The 25595-nt window shown below is 55.0% G+C and overlaps 2 protein-coding genes, 1 long non-coding RNA gene and 1 pseudogene across 5 annotated transcripts; 3 read left to right on the top strand and 1 right to left on the bottom strand.

Annotated features, from left to right (window-relative positions):
- Positions 1-496: 496 nt before the first annotated feature.
- SPMIP6 (sperm microtubule inner protein 6) lies at positions 497-3771 on the top strand (the record flags this gene model as incomplete). Its single annotated transcript, XM_084503078.1, has 7 exons — positions 497-634; positions 1281-1428; positions 1872-1984; positions 2100-2175; positions 2288-2501; positions 2624-2713; positions 3669-3771. The coding sequence occupies 7 exons, from the start codon at positions 497-499 to the stop codon at positions 3769-3771; spliced, it is 882 nt and encodes a 293-aa protein (XP_084359204.1).
- A 500-nt stretch (positions 3772-4271) lies between these two features.
- LOC311427585 (myogenesis-regulating glycosidase-like) lies at positions 4272-15841 on the top strand. 2 transcript variants are annotated; one of them, XM_084505030.1, is made up of 2 exons: positions 4272-4342; positions 10547-15841. In XM_084505030.1, the coding sequence occupies exon 2, from the start codon at positions 10676-10678 to the stop codon at positions 12710-12712; it is 2037 nt and encodes a 678-aa protein (XP_084361156.1). In that variant the 5' UTR covers positions 4272-4342; positions 10547-10675; the 3' UTR covers positions 12713-15841. The 2 variants fall into 2 exon arrangements, with proteins under 2 accessions (XP_084361156.1, XP_084361157.1); XM_084505031.1 differs by lacking the exon at positions 4272-4342 and adding an exon at positions 6508-6636.
- Positions 15842-17301: 1460 nt separating this feature from the next.
- Positions 17302-20796, top strand: LOC311427375. The gene is made up of 3 exons (XR_014687329.1): positions 17302-17854; positions 18544-19251; positions 20705-20796. It is a non-coding gene; the product is annotated as an uncharacterized lncRNA (long non-coding RNA).
- Positions 19304-25296, bottom strand: LOC311427374 (myogenesis-regulating glycosidase pseudogene; annotated as a pseudogene). The gene is made up of 2 exons (XR_014698904.1): positions 25204-25296; positions 19304-21742 (listed from the first exon to the last, which is right to left on the bottom strand). The product of XR_014698904.1 is annotated as a myogenesis-regulating glycosidase pseudogene (transcript).
- Between the last annotated feature and the right edge of the window lie 299 nt (positions 25297-25595).

Here is a 25595-nt window from a genome sequence, read left to right as displayed (position 1 = left end):
TGCAGCAGTGTGGTGCTGTTCCGGGATTTCCAATGAAATACGGGAGAGAGGGGCTGGAAAAGCAACAATTACTGCGATGCCTGGGAGTCCCGAACCTTTCACAGTATCTTGACCAGGACCTGCTGAAATTGTTCCCTACACTTGTTAATTTAATTGCCTGCGAGAGGGGAAGAAACCTGGGGCCAGGGGGATGCCCATGTCAGGAGGGACGGAGGGAAGATGGGAGGGGAGCAGGGATAGGTCGCTGTGCCCTAATCCAGCACATGCTGTCCCAGGGAGCGCAGCCATGGCACAGAAATCCCCAATGGCCCAAATCCCCCCTGCTGCCACACTGTGATGTCACTGACGGCATCAGCACCACCAGAAGCTGGTGGCACCAGGGCCCCATTCCATTTCCACATAGGGCCACGTGGGCTGGGAGACCCCAGCCCCACACAGTGTTGCTGAGCCCCCCCCAAAACCCACCAGGACTCAGCACCCCTGTGGCCACAGCACCATGTTCCTCTTCGCCCAAAAATACAAGACCCCCGTCAGCACCTACACCGACTCCTACCGCCCGCCGTGCACCTTGAAGAAGTCGATCCACGAGAAGGCCCCGCTGCAGCTATGGAAAGAAAACAAGTTTGTGACCCAGGTAAACACCTCGGGGTTTCTCCCCCAGCACGGGGGAGGTGGATGGGGGCACCTCACTTTCTGTAACAGAGGGGGGTTCGTGTTCCCTGGTCAGCAAAGTGTCTGACACCTCCCGGCCCGTGCTCGCTGGCTTTTTGTCCCCTGGGCTTGGTGTGTTCAGCTGGGAGCCCTGTGTGCCAGCAGGACCCCGTGAAGTCCTGAGCACGGCAAAACCTCTCCCAGCCCCACTCCAGGACAGATCCCCGAGCCGTGGCCTTGCCACAGCAGGGTCTGTGTGCGCCATGGCCTTGCAGCTCTCACCACGCAGCCCGACAAGCAGGCAGGCTCTGCTGTGAAGGACACCACATCTCTTTCAGCCTCACTAGCATTGTAATTAGAGAGCCAGCAGAGGGCACAGAGATGGATGTCACTGCTGTGCGGGGACAGAACAGGCTCAGAAATGCTGGGAGACCCCAGCCCTCTTGGTCTCTGCCAGCTGTAGGGGACCAGGTTTGTCTCATAACTCCTTTCCCTACTGCTGCTGGCCCCATACGTGGTGTCCCTGGTGCACCCACCCCAATCTCTGCCTTACTGAGAGCCCCGATGCCCAGGAAGGCAGGTGCTGCCGTGTCACCTGGGCATCTCTCCCCGCTCTTTGCTGCCTCTAGGGATTAACGGTGCCCCAGGACCGAAATCCAGCGAGCCAAGGTCAGCCCGACAAGCTGATTAAGGCAGTGATGCAGGAGTACTTGTACAGGAACGCCATCGACCCCACCGCCTACTGGCCTGAGAAGTACTGGCTGACCAGGCCTGAAGGTACCACAAGGTCCCATCCCGTGTCACACAGGGCATGTCCCCAGGAGCCACAGGTGGGGAGCTGAGGATGCTGGTGTGGCTCAGTCCATCCCTCCTTATGCATCCTGTGTTCCCCTGGACAAAGGGACACCCACTGGGCATCTGCACTCATGGCTTTGCTGCAGCCACACATCCCCATCCCCATCCCCATGCTGAGGTCCCTGGGCTCACTCCACTGGCAGTCTCCCAAAACCTGTGGTGGTTGGTGATGCCTGGACACATCCCTCTGGGCATCCCGTGGCCCAAAGCTGCATGCAAAGCAGCAGCTCCTCTGAAATACCCCCGAGCCCATGTCTGTGGGACATGGGAGGCTGTTGGGACACTCCAGCCATATCCCCATGGATATCCCCAAAGGTGGCTGCGCGCCCCATGGGCCACCCCTGCCTGTCACCTTCACATTGCAGAGAAGTACAACCCGGTTTTTGTCAACGAGGACAAATACATCACCTGGAGAGCAGGCCCCTACAACAGCGCAGCCTGGAACAAGTACAGCACCTACCTCCCCCTCCCACCCAAGGTAGGGCCTGGCTCCTCTTTCCCCCAAAAACTGGAGCCCTGAGGGTGTCACCAGCACCTCAGGCTCTGCACCAAAAGGGTGGCAATGCTGCAAGGGCTGTGATCACTCCCTGCAGGAGAAGAGGATGGAGACCTACCTGCGCAGCATACCCGTGCCATACCCTCCAAAACCCGCCTGCCTCAACCAATACGGTAACTGCCCTCACACACAGCTCCAGCTCTTGCTGTGCCCGTGCCATCCAGGTGCTGAGCTGCCTGGTGATCTCCTCCTCGCCCCTTATCCTCGCCGTCCTTCTGCTTGCAGAGCGGGAGGTGGTTGCTGACATGCTGCGCAGGCTGTCGCGGCTCTCGCCGCCATCCCTGCAGCCCGTGTACACCACGTCGGGGAGGAGACCCTTCCAGGGCTACTACAGCCCCTGCTCTGGGCGCCACTACTGCCTGCGAGGGATGGACTACTACGTCGATGGGGACGCTGCCATCAGGAGCCATCTCAACACGCTAGCAGAGAGGACTGTAAGGTTGGGTTGAGATGGGATGGGTAGGGTGGGACGAGTTGGGTTGGGATGGGATGGGGTGGGATGGACATGCCTTCCTTCATCTGCAGGGCCACTCAACACCCTGCCTTCGATGTCTCTTGCAGGAGCATCCCGTGCTGCAATTACAGCCCCACAGCGACTCTCTGTGCACCTTCACATCGCCCCCAGCCATCGTACCCCTATATGAGCCCTAGGTATGGATGGGTTGGGTGAGGAACTGCTCCAGGCACGGGCAGGCTGCCCCAGGGTAAAGCTTGCTAACATCAGCCACTAGTTCTCTTTTCATTAGGCTTTGATGCAGAATTGCTCAGAGGATTTTTCTGGGGGCTATGGTGCAGCCTGCCTGCATGTGGCTTAGCATTTCCCAGATTTTGGGGCCACAGCAGTGTTGCCTATGCTGCTCTTGTGTTTTCTGTCATTGTCACTTGCTCTCCTTGGAACACAGTCCTGGTCCCACTGCCCAATATGCAGTAATTAGCCCAGTCCTTCACCCGCTGCAGGTCCAGCAGCACCTTTTATTCCCTGCATGTTCCCTTTTGGGATCTCTCCACTGCAGAGGCAGCTCTTACCCTGGAACAGCCCTTGGGAAGCAGCAAGGGGAGAGGGGAGGCTGTTTATCCAGCTTAGTCATCCCTGTGCTATTACATCAACGCCCCACAGTCCAAAATTAGGAGTCAGGCTCGTAGAAGACGTGTGATTGGCATTAAATTCCTGAGAGCAGAAACTGAAAGCGAATGGGAAGAACAAAAAAAGCAAACGGGAAGAACAAACAGGGCAATGAGCTCCCCACAGATGTCCCCGTGCCCAAGCCCTGGCGAGATGTTTCTCAAGGTCTTCTCTGCTGAGAAAGAGGCAGATTTTCCTGTACTTGCGTGGCTCTGGAAATGAAGGCTTGAGGGAGGTGACAGTGCAAGGAGCAGGAGGTGGCAGCATGAGACCTGCTGGGAGCAGCTCGCTCAGGTGGCAGCACCAGGGAGCTTTCTGTCCAGCCTTGGCTTTGGCCTCAGCACCCAAAGACACCTCCACAGGGGACTGAGGTGGCTGCACGCACACCATTCGCCCCTAAGTGATGCCAGCAGCCAGCACTGGGGCTTCTGCTCTTCTTCCTCACTGGAGTTTCATCCTCCCTGTGCCGTGTATCTCCCCCAGGTGGGACACAAGCCACTTCAAGAGGATGGGAGGAGTCCAGCAAGGCAGCTACACCATCCACCCCGAGTTTTGCTCAGAGGCTTACTCTGCCCAGGAGTGCTGAAGACCAAAGGTGGGCTTTCAATAAAACCACTTTGGGCAAACTGCTCCTGTCAGCTCCTTTCCTTGGCACGGTCGCTGGAGAAGGGGGGACCTGGGATAAAATCCAGCGGCCGCTGCCTTGGGGTGCACTGGAACAAATCTGGGGGGCCGGTGCCCAAACCAAAGCATGCAGGAGAAGCTCTGGGAGCGCAGTGACTGCAGCAGAAGGAGAAGCAGCCCACCAGGACCCCCGGCACGGGGCTAAGCGAGGAGTGGGGATCTGCAAGGGGTATGACAGTAATGACTGCATGCTGCTAATGAAGGCGTGCGGTCAATTAGCGAAGACCTGGTTGCTCCTGCACCCCCGGCACCCCCTGCCTCACAGGCACCCGCTGCGCCACAGCCGGGCCAGGAGGGGACCGGGGGCGACTGGAGGGGACTGGTAGCGACTGGAGGGGACTAGTGGCGATCGGGGAGGGCCAGGGGGGGCCGGGCCAGGGCGGAGCGAGCTCCCCGGTTCCGCCCAGCCCCGGAACCGCTGCGGGAGGCGGTGTGCTCGGCGGCCGGAGCCCGGCCATGGCCCGGGGCTGCGGGTAAGTGCCGCGACCCCTTGGGGCTGGGGGGGGGGTGCCGAGGGGTTCCCGGGGCTGGGGGCTTGGGGTGCCCCCTGGACGGGTTTGGGGTGCGCACCCCCAGGCAGCGGGGTGTCCCTTGTCGGGGTACGGTCGTTTGGCCCCGCTAGGTGTAGGGGCTGCGCCCCGGTCCCCCTGCCACTTGCAGGGTGTGGGGAGGGGGTCAGCCGCCCCGAAAGGGCTGCCCGAGCCCCGGCTCCAGCCACAGGTTGGGCTCGGAGGGTCTTTGGGACAGCCCGGCCACCAGCCCCTGCCATGGGTGGTGGTGGCGAGCAGCGGAGGTGCCCCAGGGAGCCCCTGGCCACCTTTCTCCTTCCCCTTTCCCTCTTGGGCTGCGTGGGCACCGTGGGCGATGCCCAGCGGGATGGGCACCGCAGCCCTGCAGCGGGTGAGGCGTGAGGCTCGCATCGGACCCAGGCACGCAGGAGCTGCCAGCAGGTGTTTTAACAGCTTGGCACTCACGTTTGGCCCAAGGCTGGCCAGCATCACTGGTGCTGTCGGATACGGGAAGAAATTTTGGTGCTCATCGCCTGCTGCTCGCTCTGGAGCTGGAGGCACCTGGGGGTTTCGCAAGGGTTGGAAAATTGCGGAGGCTGTGCCAGGGGCTGCCCCTGGGTTCCCGTTTCTTCCTGGTATCACCTTGTGGTGCTCGGGTGTTGGGGTGGGCTCGGGTTTCAGCCAGCCTCAGCGCCCGGGAGTGCTCCCAAAAGGGCACGGGAGTGCTCCCAAAAGGACGGATCTGCTCCTTCAGCCTGGGGTGGGAGCACGGCTCCGTGGCCACCTTGGCAAGGAGTCACCAGCTAGGGTCTGGGCTATCGTGTGCCATGGGGGAGATGTGGAACCGAACGTGTCCAGAGGGCAGGGTGTGGGACAGGGGACAGGAGTCATGGTGGTGGCGCTTGGGTCGGGTTTGGGGGGCAAAGCAGGGCTGAGGCACTGGGGAGGTGCTCGCACTGCAGCCAGGCACAAGCAGTATGCTGGGGGAATGTCCCCTGCCAGGGCACTTCTATTCCTGGCCACTCACTGTGTTTTAAAGCCTGTCCTGCATGAGAGATCACTTTTTGCAATTGCACTTGGAAGGATTTCAGGGCAAGTTTGTTTAATTCGCTTTTCCTACACATGTGAGCTGGAGAGTTCGGCAGCTTGGAGAAATTTGGTCACCATGAGCATGACCTGAGGCATTGCGGGGGCAAGTTTTAGGCACCTACTGGGGGCATTGCAGGCATGTGCAGAGCTAAACTGAAAAACCAGCTTACTGGAACTTCATCTCGCTAATCAGTGCACATTAAAGAGCAAGGAAAGATGACGTGAAGAGAGAATTGTCAGGTGTATTCAATCTTAAGACATCTGCCACCAGAATTGTCTCACTGTGGGCCTTTTTGCATTGCAGTCATGGTCAAACACCCGATGAGGTGTTCAAAGGTGTTTGGAGCATCACTTGGTGCGGGCAGCGTGAAGGAACAAAAGTGGGCTGTGAAGTGCCAGTTCCTGCAGTACAGGTGGAAGTATTTAAGGTTCAGCAGAGGGAATAGTGCAGCCTCAAATCTGTCTCTGCACACCATGCGAGACCTAGCAGCATTTCTGCAGTCCATGGATGAGCTCTATATTCACATATTTGGGGTTTATCCTCTGGGTGCTCAGTGCTGCTTGATCCTGGCTTAGGAACCAGCCAACAGCAGCGGGGTTGGTTGTTTCCTTTTGCTCAAAGCAGCTCCATTACGGTGCTGAATCATAGCTGTGCTTAGAAGCACAAGACTTTTTTGGGGAGGAATAATAATAATTTGGTATGGGAGCAGTGTGAGTTTTTTGCTTTCTGCTTCTTAAAAGCCTCTGAACACAGGTGGGACAAGCGTTTCCCCTCCCTTCCCACTCCTGCCGCAGGAAGGTGAGTCCTGAGCCTGAATCCCGAGGCTCTGGGATGCAAAGCCGACACCCCACTCACGCCAGCAGCACCCTGCGTGCTCTCTCCTTGCTGCTCTGATGCCTGCAGCAGCCACCACAGCAGGAGGGCTGGCTGCACGCGATTCCGTCACGGTGCCCGAGAAAACACGCCGGTGACACGCCGGTGACGTGCCAGTCCCCTCCTGCTGCCCGCAGGCACGTGCCGCTCGCAGCCTGCCCAGGGCACAGCCAGCTCCGTGCCCTGAAACCTCCCGGTGCTGTGGGGAGGACAGAGAGATGCAGCAGCATGGATTTTTGATGTGCTTAAAATATATCTGCAGCAGAGCCAGGCACCCCCGGGAGGCGATGGACAGGTAGGTGCCGGCACTGATCGCGTCCCCGGCAGGATAAGCTGTCTGTACCCGACAGCCAGGCGTGGTGGGGAATTTTCTGCTGTATTGGCAGGGAGGTGGCATCCCAAAAGCAGGGAAGCAGCTGTCACTTTGCAGGAGGCAAAGTGACCCCCCTCTCCTGGCCTGTCCCCCAGCCCTTCAGACCAGGCAGCGCTGGGCCCTGCTGTGACCTAGAGCAGCTGTGCCCCCCCTTGCTGGTGCTGCCCTGTGTACCCCATGTGTCCCCCTGCCCCCCTGGCTCCTTTCTGATTCCTCAAATAGAAAATAAACCCACAGAAGGGTTTGTTCATCCCAGCCCCTTTCAGACTTGGGATGCAAAGTCCCTTTAGCAAGTCACAAGGACTGTGCACTCAGAGGCTTCTTTTGTTCCTGTAGAAGCTTTACAGAGAAGTCATTTCCCCCTTTTGCCATCCTAATTCCCTGCTCTTTTAGGGGTTGGAAATGTCTGGCAGTGAATTCTGCAGTGTTTCATCTGCTTGACCCCTGCCAAGACATTCGGAGAGGTGGCAGCACCTTGCACCACCTGACACACAGTTTTCTGACATCCTGGCCTGGGAAATCAGTGCAGGCACCAGCACAGTTTGGATCTGACCCTGCCGGGGCGATAGGGACCCATTAGTTGTTAGTGACCATTTTTAAACCAGTGACCTCATTACGAAGGTGCTGGGGTTAGTGGTGCTGTGGGTCTCGCAGCCCGCGTTTAGCAGCGGTATTGGTAAAAATAGAACCGGTCGAAAAATGAATTTTTATTTTTACTCTGTAAAGTGTGCCCTGCTAGGGTGTTTTGCTTTCATCACAGATCAAGGCAAGGCGACTGGCTGCTTCCATGGAAAGGGAAGAAAAAGCTTTGTTTTTGGGTCAGCTGGGAAGCTTCGTCGCAGCAAGCTGCAAGCACGCTGCTTGGCTTTGCCGCCCTCCCTGCCCGTTTTCTTTTTTTAGAGGAGCTGGAGGTCACCGCAATGTCGCCTTGGAGCAAAATAACAAGTTTGCATTCCAAAATATGTTGAAACAGCCGTGGCGTGTGCAGGCAATTCTCCGCGTGCGAGGTGGTGGGCGTTATCTCGGGGGAGCGTAGAAGACTTACCTTTGGTCTGGGACAGGGACAGGGACAGGTCACGGGATGGTGAGCTGCAAATTTTGTTAACAAAGCAAAACCAAGGAGGTCTGGGCCAGCTACAGAGCAAGCTCCTGCTGGCCCCCAGCTGCAAACATTTCTCACAGCCTTCTTGGCAGAGCTGTGCCCGAGGTGATGTCCAGACCTCAAGGTTCATCCTGGAAGAGGTGACATCTGACACAGCCCATCAGCCCCGTGCACCAAAAGGGGTTTAATCCTACCTCAGCCATGCTCTGGGCTGTCCCACCCCATGGACAGCTGCTGCGTTTACAGGGTTTGTGCTGCTGAAGCTCTCCCAGTGGCTCAATAAATTTGCCCCCACCACGAGTGCCTGAAACAATGCTGGTGGATGTTCAAGTTGCAGCCTGCACCAGTGCTTGAGGTCTGGGCATCTTGCATGGTGCAGTGCTGCATTTTTGGGTGCTGCTGATTGCACATGTCAGTGAATATCATTTTCTGTGGTGGGACAGTGCAGGATGGTGCTCTGCCTCCATGCAGGGCTGCCCGAGCCCTTCCTCCACCAAGCCGCAGAGGTTGGCTCAGCCTTCGCACTGGATGGGTGCCCCGGCATCCATCGTGTATCTGTTTGGGTGTGCCAGACCCACGGACAGCCGGGACCGACAGACTGGGTTAAGTCTGCTGGCTCAGACACCCAGGTTGTGAACAGCTCCGAGGCAGAATGGGGCCGAAAACCTTTCCTACAAACTGCATTGGTTCGCTCCTGAGTGGCAGCAGTGGTGCCAGCTCCTTCGCATACATCACAAATTCCAGCCCATGGAGGGGGAAAAAGAAACTGCCTAAAAATAGAGCGGATTCAAAGTAGTTCATAAATAATAAAGCAGCCTCCTGAAAGGGAGATGGAAATCCAGCAAGTCCCTGGAGCAGGGGGCTGCTTTGTTGCTCTCAGTTTTAAGCGGAGATGAGGAGGGGGCCATCTCCACCATGGCAGGATCAGCCATATCTGAGGCTTAAAATCCTAGATGAAGTCTAGGAGAGACAAAGCCATTTATTTCCCTTTTCTCATCCAACATGACAGCTTTCAAAAATCCTCTTCCCTGAATAATTTGCCAGTTCTGCTCAGTGGGTGGCTGCATTTTGTTTTCTCCCCCCTCGAGCTTCCCGGCCCCAAGATAACACACGTACAAGGCACACACTTGTCTCTGATAGCGGGAGCTCTGTCACTGGCATCCCAAAAATTCCCAGTGCAGAGAGGGAGGGAGCTCGTCTGGGCTAAGCATATGCTTTTAAATGTCTGGAAACACCCAGCCACTTGCACTGGCCCCATGTGTGTTGTTGTGGTGCTGGCACACCCACACGGACCCTCTCACCTCCCACGGGTGTCCATGCTGGTGGAGATGGGTGGCAGGGAAGCAGCTCCGATTTGGGCATCACAATGTCCCCACAGCATCACTTGGCTGTGCTGGTTGCATCAAAAACCCTTCTGTGAACCTTCCCAGCACCATCCCCACTTCTGTCCCCTCTAAACACCAAGGAGTGTTGCTGGAGGAGGATGAAGGTGTAATGCCAACGCAGGATCTCCCACCACCGCCTTTACTGCCTGATTTTGCTGGCAGCTGGGCTCGTGCTGGGGGGCGAGGATCCCCTTCCCCTCCTGTGGGCAGGACGTGGCCCTGGGTGACACGGGCAGGGTGACTGGAGCTGCTCCTGGCCGGTGAGTGAGGGCTCAGTGGGACTTGGCTGCGGGACAGGTCGTTTAGCTCTACCCACTGCCTGCTCAGGCTAATCGCTTCCTAATGCCGCCGTAATCCCATTTAAAGCGACTGGCAGCCCAGAAGGTTACAGACACCCAGCAGAAGGTGACGTGGCCAGGCTGGCGCTCATCCTGCCTGCCTGCATCCCGTCCCTGCAGCCCCTGCCCCAGATGCCCCCGTGTCCCTGCTGGGCTCTCTCTGACCCCACATCTCTGCCCAGCAGCAGCTCTCTCAGGGATGGGGTGCAGGCAGCCTGCTCTGCTCTGAGCCTTCCTTCTTCTGACAGCAAGGCTGCGAGATCTGTCCCGAGAGCTGCTTCAAAACGAACAACAGACGCTGTGTAGTTCGCAGAGCCCGTGCCCAGTTGCTGCAATGCAACCCTTCGGGATCACACCTGGGCAACTCTGTGGAGGGGAACAGGGGTTTGGGTGATGCTCAGGTCACCCTCATCCCCCACAAGCAGCCAAGCTGCTCTGCTGCAAGCCTGGGGCCATTTCGGCTGTAATGGGCTGGAGGGGGCCAGGAGATGGTGGTTAGTCCTGCCCTTGCCCATGCCAAGCCCCTGAGAGCCCAGCATCCAGCTGGGCAGAGGCAGACACTGACAGCTCTGTGGCTCCTCTCCACCCCTGCTCCATCTCTGCCTGGTTTTGCTCCTCGCTCCCCAGTGTCCTGACTTCACTTTTCGCCTCTGAACCCACAGCGTTGTGCTTGGCCGAGCCTGTCAAGCCCGCAGCCAAGGGGAAGCCATGCGGCTCCTGGCTCTGCAAGCAGCCTCCTTCCCCGGGGCCATGAAAGGGGAAGCAGGATGGAGCCGAAAAGCTGCCGTGCTCTGCTGTGGCTCTTACTGCCCTGGGTGCTGCCCTCCATGGGGTTCAGGTTGGGGACCCCACATGTTGGCTGGGGGGTGTCTTGGGGCCCTGTCTGCAGTGTCCAAACCCAATAGCAGGGAGGCATGGGGAGCTGCTGAAATCGAGATGGCAAAGAGGTGACAAGAGATCCCTTGATTTGGAGGTTCTTCTGAGATGATTTATATCCTCTTTTTCAGAGACAGGCACTCCAGGGCTCGGTGGAGGTGGGAACTCTCAGTTCTCTTCTCTTGAGAACCCCGGGCTTGCTGCAAAGACATCTTTCTTCCCACTCCTCTGCAAAAGAGTGCTAGTGAAAACAGGGCGCCATGTACACCTTCCTGCCCGAAAACTTCACGCCGGTGAAGCAGAAGCCCTCGAAGGAGCTGAGGCCCATGCTGGGGGCTGTCACGCTGGGCCTCGTCCTGTTCATCGCCGCGGTGGTGGCCTGGTGCTACTACACGGTGTCCCTGCGCAAGGCGGAGCGGCTGAAGACGGAGCTGATGGACCTGCGGGCGGACGGCTTCGTCATCAGGAACCAGCACGGGGAGGTGGTGTTCCGCCTGGCCTTCCGCTCGGGGAGCCTGGACCTGGAGTCGTGCTCCAAGGAGGGCGAGATCCTGAGCTGCACGCGCTCGCACCGCGGGCCGCTCAACTTCTTCATCCAGACGGTGAAGCCCAAGGACACGGTGATGTGCTACCGCGTGCGCTGGGAGGAGCTGGCGGCCGGCCCGGCGGTGGAGCACACCATGTTCTGGGAGGACGCCCACTGGTACGGGGGCTCGGAGATGAGCACCCAGCACTGGCCCATCCGCCTGGCCGGCTACCAGGAGCCCGTGCCCTACGTGACCAGCGACGTCTACTCCTTCCGCGACAGCTTTGGCGGCATCCTGGAGCGCTACTGGCTGTCCTCCAAGGCGGCGGCCATCAAGATCAACGACTCGGTGCCCTTCCACCTGGGCTTCAACGCCACCGAGCGCACCCTCTTCTTCCAGGCCCGCTACAAGGACTCGCCCTACAAGCCCCCGCCGGGCCAGCAGCCCTTCCCCGAGCTGAGCTACCGCGTGTGCGTGGGCTCCGACGTCACCTCCATCCACAAGTACATGGTGCGCAGGTACTTCAACAAGCCCTCCAAGATCCCCGCCGAGAACGCCTTCCGCTACCCCATCTGGTCCACCTGGGCACTCTACAAGAATGATATCGACCAGGATAAACTCTTGAGATTTGCTGAAAAAATTAAGAAGTACCGTTTTAATTGCAGCCACATTGAGATTGATGACATGTACACACAAGCCTACGGGGACTTTGACTTTGACCCCGTCAAGTTCCCCAATGTAACAGAGATGTTTGCAAAACTGAGAGAGGATGGCTTTAAAGTCACCCTGTGGACTCACCCTTTTATAAACTACAATTCCTCAAACTTTGGTGTGGGGATTGAGCGTCAGCTGTTCATCAAGGAGCCGTCGGGGCGGCTTCCGGCCATGGTGGAGTGGTGGAACGGCATCGGGGCCATCCTGGACTTCACCAACCCGGCAGCCCGGGACTGGTTCCAGAGCCACCTGCGCCAGCTCCGCCACAAGTATGGCATCTCCTCCTTCAAGTTTGACGCTGGTGAGACCAGCTACCTGCCCAAGCAGTTCAGCACCTTCCGGCCGCTCTCAGACCCCAGCATCTGGTCGCGGCGCTACACAGAGATGGCCATCCCCTTCTACGAGCTGGCGGAGGTGCGGGTGGGCTACCAGTCACAGAACATCTCCTGCTTCTTCCGCATCATTGACCGCGACTCCGTGTGGGGCTATGAGCTCGGCCTCAAGTCCCTCATCCCCACGGTGCTCACGATCAGCATGTTGGGGTACCCCTTTATTTCTGCTGACATGATTGGGGGGAATTTTTTCCCAAATAAGACAGATGGTGCAGTTGAGATCCCGGACCGTGAGCTGTACGTGCGGTGGCTGGAGCTGTCGGCCTTCATGCCCTCCATGCAGTTCTCCATCCCGCCTTGGCTCTACGACAAGCAGGTGGTGGAGATCGCGCAGAAATTCACAGAGCTCCACGAGTCGCTGGTGGCCCCGCTGCTGCTGGAGCTGGCCGGGGAGGTCACGGACACTGGCGACCCCATCATCCGGCCCATCTGGTGGATCTCGCCCCGCGATGAGGCCACCCACAGGATCGACTCGCAGTTCCTCATCGGGGACACCCTCATGGTGGCACCCGTCCTGGAGATGGGCAAGCAGGAGCGCGACGTCTACCTGCCGGCGGGCAAGTGGCGCAGCTACAAGGGGGAGTTGTTTGAGAAGACGCCCGTGCTGCTCACCGACTATCCTGTTGACTTGGACGAAGTTGCCTATTTCCTCTGGGTTTCGTAACAGCTCCTCCATCAGCTTTGGGATAACCATGCCTTACACTAGAACTTTGTAACAAATAATAATTCTAATTGCACATTTCATTTGGGTCTGGGATTGCCGAAGGGAATTAAATAGACTTTATTGTCCTTGGGTTTTTTTGTTATTTGGAGAGGTGTGATCTGATTTTTTTGTTTGTTTAATTTGGGGCAGGTGGGATGCTCTGTTTGGGTTACAGTAGGCAGAATTTTCTCTGTATAGGTGAGGAAAAAGTTGTCACGCAGTCAAAGCTAATACTTTTTTGGTTCCCAAGGATTTCAAGAGGGGAAGGTTGGTTAGTGCCTTGTGGGAGCGTTTCTTGTCCCATGGGTGCACCCAGCACTGGCATGGGGGTGTGTGATGTGGGAGGGTTGCTACAGCACAGCCTGCCTTAAGTTTTCTAATATGGCAAATATATTTAAAATGACTTTTTTAAGAGCAGCAAACAAGCTAGATTATATATATATACACATATACAGATTCATTTTCCCCCCTTTATTTTGGCACTGGACTAACTCTTGCCCCATGCTCCCCTTTTCCCAGGTACCAGGCAGGCCAGGTTACTCGCATGACATGCAGGTATTTCAGCTGTACAAACTGCACATCGCTTGCTGGAGCAGCTGTATCTCCCCTCCTCACTCATCTAATGCCTGCTGCAAGACTCTTCCCTGTGTGTTTTGCCTCGGGTGTCAACACTGCCTCTTCTAGAGCAGCACCGTCCCTACCAGTGTGCCCAATCACTCTTTTTAACACATTTATGGTCCTGTTCTGTTACGCGATAGTCCTGCAGATATCATCTTTTTTTATTATTGTTTTTTAAGGACAGATGAGCTTTCAGGCTTGTTGCTGGCAGAAGGGCTGCCTGAAGCAAAGCAGATCTCCAGGGGTCTGTGTGCTGCTTCCCCGGGAACAGTGGGTTCCCGCAAGCGGCACGTGTTGTGGATGGATGCGATGTTTTGCTGCTAGCCGGCTTGCCGGTGGGTGGAAAACACCGGCTTTTGCACTGATGGTTTTGTGCCAGTGGGTGTTCTCGCTGCACCCAAGGAAATGTTCTCATGTACCATGGAATTAAGCTAATAGCCATCTTCATCTCGGGTTGGAATTGAGAGATGATGTTGTTGTGTAGGGCTTTTTGGTGCAGCCCTCCTCTCTCTCCTGGAGATGCAGGGGTCTTCTTCAGAGTTTGGGTTTGCTGTTGGAGGCTTCTGGAGAGGATGCGGGGTGACGTGTTCCTGCACCCCCAATTCCCATTACTAGGATGGGCAAGACCTCAGCTCAGGTTGCTCCCATGGCCTCAGAGGAGATTTTCTCTGCATTTCTCTCCCTCCTTTTTCCGGATTCTTTTCCAGCTTTCCCTTTCAGTTTTGTGGGGGAGGAAGCACTTAGAGAGACACGGGCAGTCTCTGCTCCAAGAAACCACTAGCCTACTAGCAGGATTGCAGTCTGGCAGCTCTGCTCCCCAGGGCAGGACTTTCCTGGCCATGCCCCGGCTGCCGGCACCCCTCAGCCCATTAATTTTTAACAAGTTTGCACAGGATTGAGCTGTGTTAGCTGGAAAGGCTCAAGGCAAGGGGAGTACAGCAGCTGCAGGTTTTCTTACGAGATTGCATCCAGGCATGAGTCCGCCACCCAGGGAGATGGAACAGCATTTGGGGCAGAGTTCAATACCTGTGATGGTCTTTCTCCAAGCCCATCTCCTGCTCTGGGCTTGCAGGAGGAAGCAAAGGAGCTGTACCTTGTGAGGAGCTTGTGGTGGTGCCCAGGAGTACACTCAGGTGCTTGGGGCAATATCTAAAGTGCTTTTATGGTTAGGAAGGAAGGGAGAAATTTTAATTTGATGGACTCCCTCCTCCTAGATCTTCAAAAGCCACCTGGACATGGCCCTGGGCAACCTGTTCGGGGTGGCCCTGCTTGAGCAGGGGTTGGGCCAGAAGGTCCCAGAGGTCCCTTCCAACCTCAACTCCTCTGTGAGTCTCTGACTCTGGAACTGACCCTGAGGTCTGGCTGGATCTGACCTGTGTAATTTGGTGGTTTGGCCTCAAAACGAGACAGGTCCCTGCCCAGTGGAAGCACAAGCATGTCGCAGGCTCAGCTGTGGAGGGCTCAGGTTTGCTCCCTGGCCACAGTGCAAGTAGCGGTGCTTTTCCAAGCTAGAGACACTTGCTGGCCAGGAGCTGATCAGTTCTCCTGCTAGGATCCTTTTGTTGTGAACATGATGGGAGTGTCTGGAAGAGTACCTTGGTCCCCTCACAGAGGTCAAGAAAACAAAAGTCCAGTGTGGCCAGACCCTAGCAGCTTTGTGCCAGGAAAGCACCAACATTCAACAGGGCACAGTCAGGAAGGTCATGGAGGAAAAGTCTCCACTAGACATGCCATTCTTCCCCTTCCCTCAAAATAAAGAGTTTTATTGTTAGAGGTTTTTCTTAACTTGTTGTAAACGACAGAGATTATAAAGTATCCTTATTTTTCTAAATGCTGTGGTTAGGGTAAAGCTGGGAGGATGTAAGGGATGAAGCTGAGGAGCAGGTGGCTGCCCAAGGGCCCATATGGGAGGCTGTCCATGGCACCAAGTCTTCCCCACATTTTGGAGACAGGCTCAACAGTGCTGCCTCAAGCTATCAGAAGCTTCTAGGTACTCTCTCCGTCACGCTTTTTACCAAAACCACTGTTTCTAACACTGTGCTGTAGCCCTGCAGCCCAGCTGGAGCATCCCTAGCACCTCACAGACCACAAGCGCTCCGTGCACAGACACTTTGGGAACCTCCCCCTGGGGATATCTGTCTGGCTTACCCAAGGGTCGCTGTCCAAAACTAGTTTGACTCAGCCAAGGAAAAGCCCCAAAACGGGTCTTGGGGTTGGTTCAGCCTCTTCCAGTTGGCTCTGGCAGGTTGTGTCTGAGCAGCAAGTCGACGTGACGCCTGTGGGACTGGGTTTGGAAGCTCATGCCGTTGTGTGTCGGCTGAGTGGGTGCTGGGGTATCACACGCCTTCCTGAGTCGGACCACAATGCCGGGGGGCTTGTTTTTAACCACTTTTCTAATTCTTAATTGTTATGAAAATGAGACTGTAACATCAATTGCCTTGATTGATATAAAACTTTGGAAAACAAAAAGAAGTTTAACGTGTCTGTCTATATGTAGGGCCAGTGTTTTGGGCAGATCTGGGGCTTTTTTCACCTCAGGCTTTACTTAAATAAGAACTGAGGCTGCTGGTTTATTTAAAACTTGTGGTCTGAAGCTTTGATGTGTGTTTTGAAGGGAGGGGCTGCCTACAACCACAACCACCCTCCTGCCACATGGGCTGGGATGGGTCACAAATTGCCCTCCCTGGCATCCCCGTGGCAGGGGAAGAGCTGTGGCTAGGGGCTGGCCTAGAAAAAGCCACGTCCAGGTGACTCCTGCTGCTGCATCAGACCAGTTGTGACACCCTTTCTGCTGATTCTTTCCCCAAAAGTGCCCCTCAGTGCCAACCTCTGGGGGTAGCTGGTCCATGCTGACACAGAAGACACACGGTTTGAAACTGTGTGCAGGATGACAAGGCTTCTTGCAGCTTCCCAAAGAGGCTCCAGAAATTCACCTGGGGCACTGCCTGTCCCTGCTGTCCCCAGGTCCCCTTCCCACGCTGGTCTGGCAGGGTAGAGGGGTAGTGTGGATGGTTTTGGCCATGGGAGCACCAGAAACAGATCATGAAACTTACACAACTCAGCTGATGGGATGAGGGGGACTTTGATTTGATGCTTTTGCAGCAGAAGGCATTTTCCCAACTCTTTTCCTTTGCCTTCTCCCCTGGATCCAAGCAGTATCCATGTACCAGGCTGATGCTCACCCATGAGAGGTGAAGCTGATTCTGGCTGGAGACCTGGGACAGGCTGGAGCTGCCTTCAGCACCTGCAGCAGTCCTCAGTAATGCACAAGTCCTCCCTGGAGTTGCTGGGATTAGAGCTGGATTGCTGTTGTTTTTTCTGATGTTTTTGGGTGGGTATTTTCACATCCTCCTGAGAGATGGAGCTGTGTCCAGGAAGGATGCATGAGGCTTACATGGGATCTGCAGTATGCTGGGTCCCAGCAAAATGGGAGCTGGACCCCACTGATCATGAGGTGATGCCAAACCACACATTAGGCAGGGCTCAAAAATACATCCAGGGCTGTGCATTGCATGGTGAGGGGTGTTCATGGCCACATCCAGACCAAGAGAGGCTACAGCCAAAGCCCAGCTCATTTCAAACCAGGTTGCAGAGGTGCCCACAGGTGCCAGTGGGGCAGTGGCTGCTGAGCCACGGGGTCCTGGCTGGGAGCAGGTCCAGCCCTGCCTGAGATCACAGCTTTCATTAAAAGTAAGAGAAAAAAAATGGCAAAAAACTGCACACGTCCGGGAAGAGCTGTGGTGAAAGGACAAGCTGACAGCAACAGATCCCCTTCAGGCATGCAGCCAGTCTGGCAACCTTAGTGAAAAACAACCTCTTCCATCAAAACAACCTCTTCCATCACAGACAGTCCTGGAGTCCAGGAAAGCCATAATGCGGGGCTGGGCCATGCAAAATCCCGCAGCCAAGTAGAGAAAGGCAGGGACTGGTTTTTGTTTGTTTGTTTTTAATACATTTACTTTTTTGCCAATGGGGATCGGTGATTTGTAGCTCAATGATAATCAAAGATTAAGGATAATAACCACCCCCCTCCAAAAAAAACATAAAGACAGCCTGGAGTGAGCGATGTTGCCATGTCACCAGCCCCTCCAGCAAGTACAACACTTGCTCAGAGCTGGGATTGCTAAAAAACAACCGTGACTAAAGCTCAGCAAGGCAAACCAGATGTTTCTCCAGCAGCATGAAGGCCCGCCAGGGAGAGGCAGAGGGGGAGAGAGCAGGCAGGGGTGGAGATTTGGGGAGGGATTTTTGCAGCCACATGGACTTGACCTCTCCTTTCCCCAGGGGGATCTGCTAGGATCAGGCAGCCTGTATCATCCCCAGTGGGTGCAGAAGGTCTTGGAGATGCATTTTCCCCCCCAGCCTGTGATGCAGGAGGACAGCAGAGCCATGACCATGCACACAGATTATGGGGTAGAGGTGCTGCCTGATGGGGCTGGAGACTGGCTCCTCACCCCAACCAGCCTGGGCACCAGCAGGTTTTGGGTGAGTACCACATGCAATCTCAGCTTTTTAGGAACCTTTTTTCCTGCTGAAGCAACAGCCAAGCTTTGCTGGGGCCTACTGGGACACTTTGATCCCCAGGGGAGAAAAGCCATGACCCCGAACATCACTGTGACACTGAGCAGTGGCTCCCCTTCACACCCCTGGACTGAGGGAGGTTTGGTGGGTTGTCTCTCCCCATCTCCACACCACCAGCATCACTGGGGCTGAGGCTGCTTTCTTACCTTGCTTTCAAGGACATCTACAAACCATCCTGGCTTGTCCTTTCCTGTGCAGCTGTGGCCACATAGGGTCCTTGTACCATAATGGACCCTCTGGTGGGACTGCGTAGACTGAGCACCAAATTAGCTCTGGAGTGACCATGATGCTCTAAAGTCCCTGTGTACTCATGATATGGACCAGCTCTGGGGCAAACCCCTAAAGAATGGGGTTTTCTCCTGGTGTGAGCCATGCACAGTTTTACCTCCCCCAGGTGCCACCAGCAGCCTGTTGGGGGCAGAGAAAGAATCAGTCTCTTGCTTTGGGAAGAGGCATCACAGCCCAGAGAACTCAGAATTCTCCTAAACTCCTCAGTCACGTCACCTTCAAACTTCTCTTAATTTAGAAATGGGGAAGATTGGACCAAGACTGGAGAACATTTCAGAACTAGCTCACTTTTCCCAAACCCACAGGTGCTGTTGAGATGCTGTCACCCAGGAGAAGTCATGTAGGGAAGAAGCATGCCAACTGATGGACATCAGCACAGCTGGTGGCATGGGAGGACATCTTCCATGGGGAAACTGATGCAGGAGGGCACTTGGGCTAGTATGTTATTTATCCAAGCTCTCTCAGGAGGACAATTTAAAGTCTTCCCTGGGATCTCTGTGGTGGACAAATTGCACCCTTGCTCCCAAATACGGACCCAAACCATGAATGGATCCCATTAGTGGTCCTCACCCATGCATGACTTGCTGCTAGGTTTTAATCTTGACTGTCAGCGAGATCTCACCACATGCTTAGAGGCTTGGCTGACTCCACACCAGGGACATGTTTCTCAATACTTCCTTCCATTAAAAGGGGGGGGGGGGGAAATGTTTGCAAACTGTTAGCAAGTGCTAAAGCTTCTTTTTGCTTCCTTGGACAAATCAGTTCATGGGAAATACAAACTCTCCTTGCTGTACTGCATCAGCACCCATCTGATGTACAGGCTGAAAATTTGGTGCTGCTCTCTTTAGATTAATCACAGATTGTTTTCTGATTTATTTTTAGTTTAAGAAAATACTCTGCTCCAACGGCTTCCTTCACTAAGCAAATGAAAAATACAAAAATCTAAGGAGAAGGGCTGCAGTACCACTGGGTAACAATGGAGTCCATCTAATTATCATTATTCTATATAAAAAGTAAGTGTGCATGGCATTTCTTGATGGGAAGAGATTAGGAGTGGAGAATCTGTTTCTATATGTTGTATTAGTCATACTACAAGAGCCAAGACATTCATCCAATACATTTTAATAAGTTATTCTATAGCAATTGACACACTAAATAAAGGTCACAGTATTTTCTTTGAGTTCATGCTAATGTATTTCTACTTCAAAAGCTATAAAAATTCCCAGGTCAATAAAGTCATGGGTTCATTAATTCCTGAGACCATGGCAAAGCTGATGGAGGAGCTGTTACAAAATCCGATGGAAATAGGCAACTTCGTCCAAGTCAACAGGATAGTCGGTGAGCAGCACGGGCGTCTTCTCAAACAACTCCCCCTTGTAGCTGCGCCACTTGCCCGCCGGCAGGTAGACGTCGCGCTCCTGCTTGCCCATCTCCAGGACGGGTGCCACCATGAGGGTGTCCCCGATGAGAAACTGCGAGTCGATCCTGTGGGTGGCCTCATCATGGGGCGAGATCCACCAGATGGGCCGGATGATGGGGTCGCCAGTGTCCGTGACCTCCCCGGCCAGCTCCAGCAGCAGCGGGGCCACCAGCGACTCGTGGAGCTCAGTGAACTTCTGCGCAATCTCCACCACCTGCTTGTCATAGAGCCAGGGTGGGATGGAGAACTGCATGGAGGGCATGAAGGCCGACAGCTCCAGCCACCGCACGTACAGCTCACGGTCTGGGATCTCAACTGCACCATCTGTCTTATTTGGCAGGAAGTTTCCTCCAATCATATCTGGCAGCACAAAAGGGTACCCCAACATGCTGAAGGTGAGCACTGTGGGGATGAGCGACTTGAGGCCGAGCTCATAGCCCCACACGGAGTCGCGGTCAATGATGCGGAAGAAGCAGGAGATGTTCTGTGACTGGTAGCCCACCCGCACCTCCGCCAACTCGTAGAAGGGGATGGCCATCTCTGTGTAGCGCCGCGACCAGATGCTGGGGTCCGAGAGCGGCCGGAAGGTGCTGAACTGCTTGGGCAGGTAGCTGGTCTCACCAGCGTCAAACTTGAAGGAGGAGATGCCATACTTGTGGCGGAGCTGGCGCAGGTGGCTCTGGAACCAGTCCCGGGCTGCCGGGTTGGTGAAGTCCAGGATGGCCCCGATGCCGTTCCACCACTCCACCATGGCCGGCAGCCGTCCCGACGGCTCCTTGATGAACAGCTGATGCTCAATCCCCACACCAAAGTTCGAGGAATCTGTGTGTATGAAAGGGTGAATCCACAGGGTGACTTTAAAGCCATCCTCCCTCAGTTTTGCAAACATCTCTGTTACATTGGGGAACTTGACAGGGTCAAAGTCAAAGTCCCCGTAGGCTTGTGTGTACATATCATCAATCTCAATGTGGCTGCAATTAAAATTGTACTTCTTTATGTTTCTTGCAAAATCCAAGAGTTTATCCTGATTGATATCTTTTTTGTAGAGTGCCCAGGTGGACCAGATGGGGTAGCGGAAGGCGTTCTCGGCGGGGATCTTGGAGGGCTTGTTGAAGTACCTGCGCACCATGTACTTGTGGATGGAGGTGACGTCGGAGCCCACGCACACGCGGTAGCTCAGCTCGGGGAAGGGCTGCTGGCCCGGCGGGGGCTTGTAGGGCGAGTCCTTGTAGCGGGCCTGGAAGAAGAGGGTGCGCTCGGTGGCGTTGAAGCCCAGGTGGAAGGGCACCGAGTCGTTGATCTTGATGGCCGCCGCCTTGGAGGACAGCCAGTAGCGCTCCAGGATGCCGCCAAAGCTGTCGCGGAAGGAGTAGACGTCGCTGGTCACGTAGGGCACGGGCTCCTGGTAGCCGGCCAGGCGGATGGGCCAGTGCTGGGTGCTCATCTCCGAGCCCCCGTACCAGTGGGCGTCCTCCCAGAACATGGTGTGCTCCACCGCCGGGCCGGCCGCCAGCTCCTCCCAGCGCACGCGGTAGCACATCACCGTGTCCTTGGGCTTCACCGTCTGGATGAAGAAGTTGAGCGGCCCGCGGTGCGAGCGCGTGCAGCTCAGGATCTCGCCCTCCTTGGAGCACGACTCCAGGTCCAGGCTCCCCGAGCGGAAGGCCAGGCGGAACACCACCTCCCCGTGCTGGTTCCTGATGACGAAGCCGTCCGCCCGCAGGTCCATCAGCTCCGTCTTCAGCCGCTCCGCCTTGCGCAGGGACACCGTGTAGTAGCACCAGGCCACCACCGCGGCGATGAACAGGACGAGGCCCAGCGTGACAGCCCCCAGCATGGGCCTCAGCTCCTTCGAGGGCTTCTGCTTCACGAAGCTTTTGGGCAAATGTGTTTCTTTGATATCTCCCTTTTGAGCGTTTCCATGTTTTTCTGCTCGATGAGTAATCTGACTTTCCATGACTCCTTTGTAATATCTGTTTAGATACTTCGCTTTTTTTTTTTTTTCCTTCTACTTGTTGAAAGAAAAGCCTGGATACAATGTGAAAGTGATCACAATCTTCTTTCCAAAGCCTGGCCACTCACACCTGCAGCATCATTTTTTGAAACAGAGGGTTATAAACAGTGAAAAAAGCAATAAAATCTTCTGAACAGACCTAGATCCTCCTGGATCTGTCTCTGCAGCTCTGGATTGCTCTGCTCTGTGCTGCTGCAGCCTGATCTCTGGAAGCTGAGCTGAGATTTGTTGGAGCAGGGCAATGCCAGGATTCCTGTGACCGTCCTTTGGCTGCAGCCGTGCTGTGTCCTGCTGGAACACAGAGCAGAACGGGGCCAGGGAGAGGGGCTCGTACCTGGTGACTCAGGCAATTTGGTCAGGATTTTGTTGTTTTTATATCAATTTTTTGCCCTGACAGATTTCCCTACCTGTCCATGTCTTCTGTGCATTGAATGTAGGTAGCAAAATGCTTTGCCAAAGTGTCCAGCCTCTGCAGCAGTTCCCACCATCCCTGGGGATGCAGCCCGGTGAGCAGAAATTTTATCTCCCTGCACTTTGCTCCTTTCCTGAGCTGCAGCAGGGACACGGGGACGTGGGCACACATGGGCTTTGGGGCTGGCAGCCGCCTGCACTGCACTGCGTCAGGGTGCTCATCAGAGCCCTCCTTTCTCCAAGATGTCTTGCACTGGCTCGGAAAAAGAAGGATGTTTCCTCCTATCCTATTCTCCATTTATTTTTGTCCTAATTCAAGTCCTGTAACTCCCAGGATGCACATCTGTCCTACATCAGGCCAGAAGCTACCCTGCAGTGGGGGTGTAAGATATTTAGGCACAGGGTTTGGAGTTAGGCTGTTAAACTGGAATTTTTGTAAGACCAAGAGCACGTTAGAGCAGAAATCCTTGTTTTGCTGGGAAATGCACAGCACTGCCGTACACATCCCAGCTTCATCGTGAGCTGGAAAGTCAGCCAGTGCAGTGCAGCTCCCAGCACCTGAAAGAGCATCCGGTGCCAACAAAAACGGCAGAAAATGAAGCAGGCAGCATGAGGCAATGGGGCTGACCCTGTCTGGGATCTGTGTGGTCTGATGCATCTCCAAGACCCCAAGTTTGCAGGAGCAGCCTGCATGGAGGGGAAGAAAAAAGAAGTACTTCTTGCTCAGCCCAGCCATGCCCAGCAATACATGCCTGGTGTATTTACCCACGCTGCTGTGACATCAGTATCTAAGTATACAGAGACGATAAGCTGCCCAGGCAGCCATTAAAAATACCAGAAGTCACCGCATTCGGTATTGATCGCAGCAGCCTCCCAGCCAGCAAAATGAGCCGCTGAGCTATTTTTTGAGTGAGCTGTCAGGAAGAGCAAGACTTTGCCCTGAAAAAGAGCCAGAATGGATAAAAGCATCCTGGACAAATATCACTCCTGTGGAGCCCAACTCGCAGGAACCCATCAGTGTTGGGGAAGGGGCTTAGGGAGCAGGGGGTAGGGAGAAGAAAGGTCGCTGGTGCCCCAAGGAGATGGTGACCCAGTCCTGGTGTGGGGCAGGGACAGTTTGGGCGCAGGTTGGGTTACGCACACTTTGAGAGCTGGCAGCCTCCCCAAAGCTGGCCCGGGTCCCGGCCCTGCTTGGCGGCTCCAGCTCGGGTCGTTTCCAGCGAAACCCTGGTGTTTTTGAAAAACAAGCTCTTTGCTTTGAAGATGTTTTTATGTGCTGGGTTGGCTCCTAAGTTGCCGCCCTCGAGTTTTCCTCCTTCTTCTTCCTTCCTCCTTTAGCCTCCCTGGCCAGCCTGGAAACAGGGCTTTTCTTTAAGATGAGCCCCACCGTTTTCCAGAGTAAGAAAATTAAAAAAAAAAAAAAAAAAAAAAAAAAAAAAAAGAGAGAGAGGGAATTTTTTTTTTTTTTCAGGACTTCTGCTTTTTTCTTTTTCTTTTTTTTTTAATATTAAACAAATAAAAAATGTTAAAAAAAAAAAAAAAGCAGGGAATTTGGGACTATTATTATTTGGGACTAATAAAGGACACTCAGGAGTTTTCCTAATTTCTATGCACACACACACAGTTTTTCTCCCAGGCAATCACTTTGAACCCCTCCGTGAGGCAGGGGGACAGAAGCTGAGCTCCAGAAAGAGGGCACATGAGGGAACCAGGACCCCTGTGCCCTGCATCCCTTTGGGGTTTCCTCCCCAAAGGAGGATGCTGTGCTGCTCTGGTACCTGCATATCCCCCGGGGGGTCAAATCCTGTGTGGGAGATGCAGACACAGGGCATGGTTGTGTTTTATTTGGGCTGCTTTATCGGGTGCTAATCTGGTGCCGGTCCTGACCCATCAGTTAGCAGACTTTGCTCCAAAAGGAGCCTGGATTCCTCACTCCGAGGATCTAAGCAGCACAGATTAAATATTGACATAGCTGCCATCTTTACATGCAGAAAACGAGCCAGGACTTTAGACCCTCTTAGAGTTAAATGGGAGCTAAGGAAGGGTTGAAGGATGAAGCTCATGTCAGCCGGAGAAAAGGGGAGCTAGGTGCCCAAACCCCTTGGTGCACCTACCCTGAAAGCCCCCCCCCGCAGTCACATCTGCCCCCAGCACCTCAGCTGAGCATTTGGCACACATGGAATGAGTTTGACTGGCCTCAGTCCACTTCCCAGATGTGTGATACCTGAACCCTCAGGCTTTTTGGGCTCACAGTGTGGGGCAGGAGCTTTCAGCTGCATTTGCCTGTCCCTGGTGCAGGGTGCAGCGGCAGAGCATCACCTGCGGAAAAACCCACAGGGAAGCAATCCTGTCTTTAAATAAAGGGAGTGGTCTTTCCATGAAGACTCCTTTTATAGCAGGTTATCAGACACTTAGGGGTTGCTATCAGGCTCTCACAGGTGGGTATACAACAAGTTCTGGCCGAAAGCACCATAGGTAGCTATAAGTCATGGCTATAAACAAACCATTGCTCTGTCAGGCTCTGCAAGAACAGATTAATCATTTACCTGCCCCTTTCCAACCGTTTGAAGCGGGACTTTTTCACAGCCAACACACCCAAAGCTGAAAGCAGCTCCCCTCAGCTCCCATGTCCCGTGGCCGCCTGGCACACAGCTGCCTGTGTGTGAGACTCACAGCTCACCGGGGCAGGGGCCTGTCCCCACTCCCTGTGTGCCTACATACCATAGGGAAAAAGGTTTCTGCTGTCACTGCAGACAAGGAAGAGGAGCAGAGGAGGGACAAGGTTGTCGCACTGCCTGACACAGATTAGCTACAAAGCCAACAGGGCTTAATGCAGGGGGGAAATCGCCTAGGGACCCAGACATCTCCAAGGGCTCTGGGTATGGGGACAAGGACACTGATGTCCCTGCCCCACTCCCCACTTCTCGCTGGTGTACAGAGGGCTTATAACTCATCTGGGTGAGATCTCTGCTGGCTTGTGCCGTTACAAAGCACTGCTGCAAAGCTGGCATCCCTGTGGAAGCTCGGGGGCCCCAGAGACATGCGAGAGCAGCTCGGGTCTGGAGCAGGAGTATTTCCTGGGGTTTTTCCTTCTTCAGAGGATCCCAGCCCCCCCATTACCTGAAACGAAGCAGCGTTTACTGCACATGCCTTTCAGTCCTGGCTGAAGTGAGAAGTCCCATTTACTTACTTACACAGACAAACTCCTCCTTCCCCATCTGGAAGAAAAGAAAATGCAAAAACCAGCTCCTTCCTCATCCCAGGGCCGTGTCCGACTCCCGAGCCCGCACACAAGGACCACACACTGCTCCAAGCTGCGTGCATCAGCCGAGGCAGGGTCTGGGCACAGCATCTGGCTGCATCCTAGGGAAGCAGCTCCATCTGCCGAGACAGCCTGGACTGGAGGCCGGGGATGCTGCAGGGAGCAGCTCCACGAGGCTGGCTTCAGGGCTGTGGTGTGAGTGATCCCTACACCACTACTCATCCCCCAGGGCTTGTCTGGGGCTCTGGGG

The sequence above is a fragment of the Aythya ferina genome (assembly GCF_964211825.1).
Source record: "Aythya ferina genome assembly, chromosome: Z".
Taxonomy (NCBI): Eukaryota; Metazoa; Chordata; class Aves; order Anseriformes; family Anatidae; genus Aythya; species Aythya ferina.
This window is presented reverse-complemented; position numbering and strand designations above follow the sequence as displayed.

What these genes read in the sequence shown, in the direction of transcription:
- LOC311427585 (XM_084505030.1), top strand. Translation starts at nt 10,676, where the DNA reads ATGTACACCTTCCTGCCCGAAAACTTCACGCCGGTGAAGCAGAAGCCC.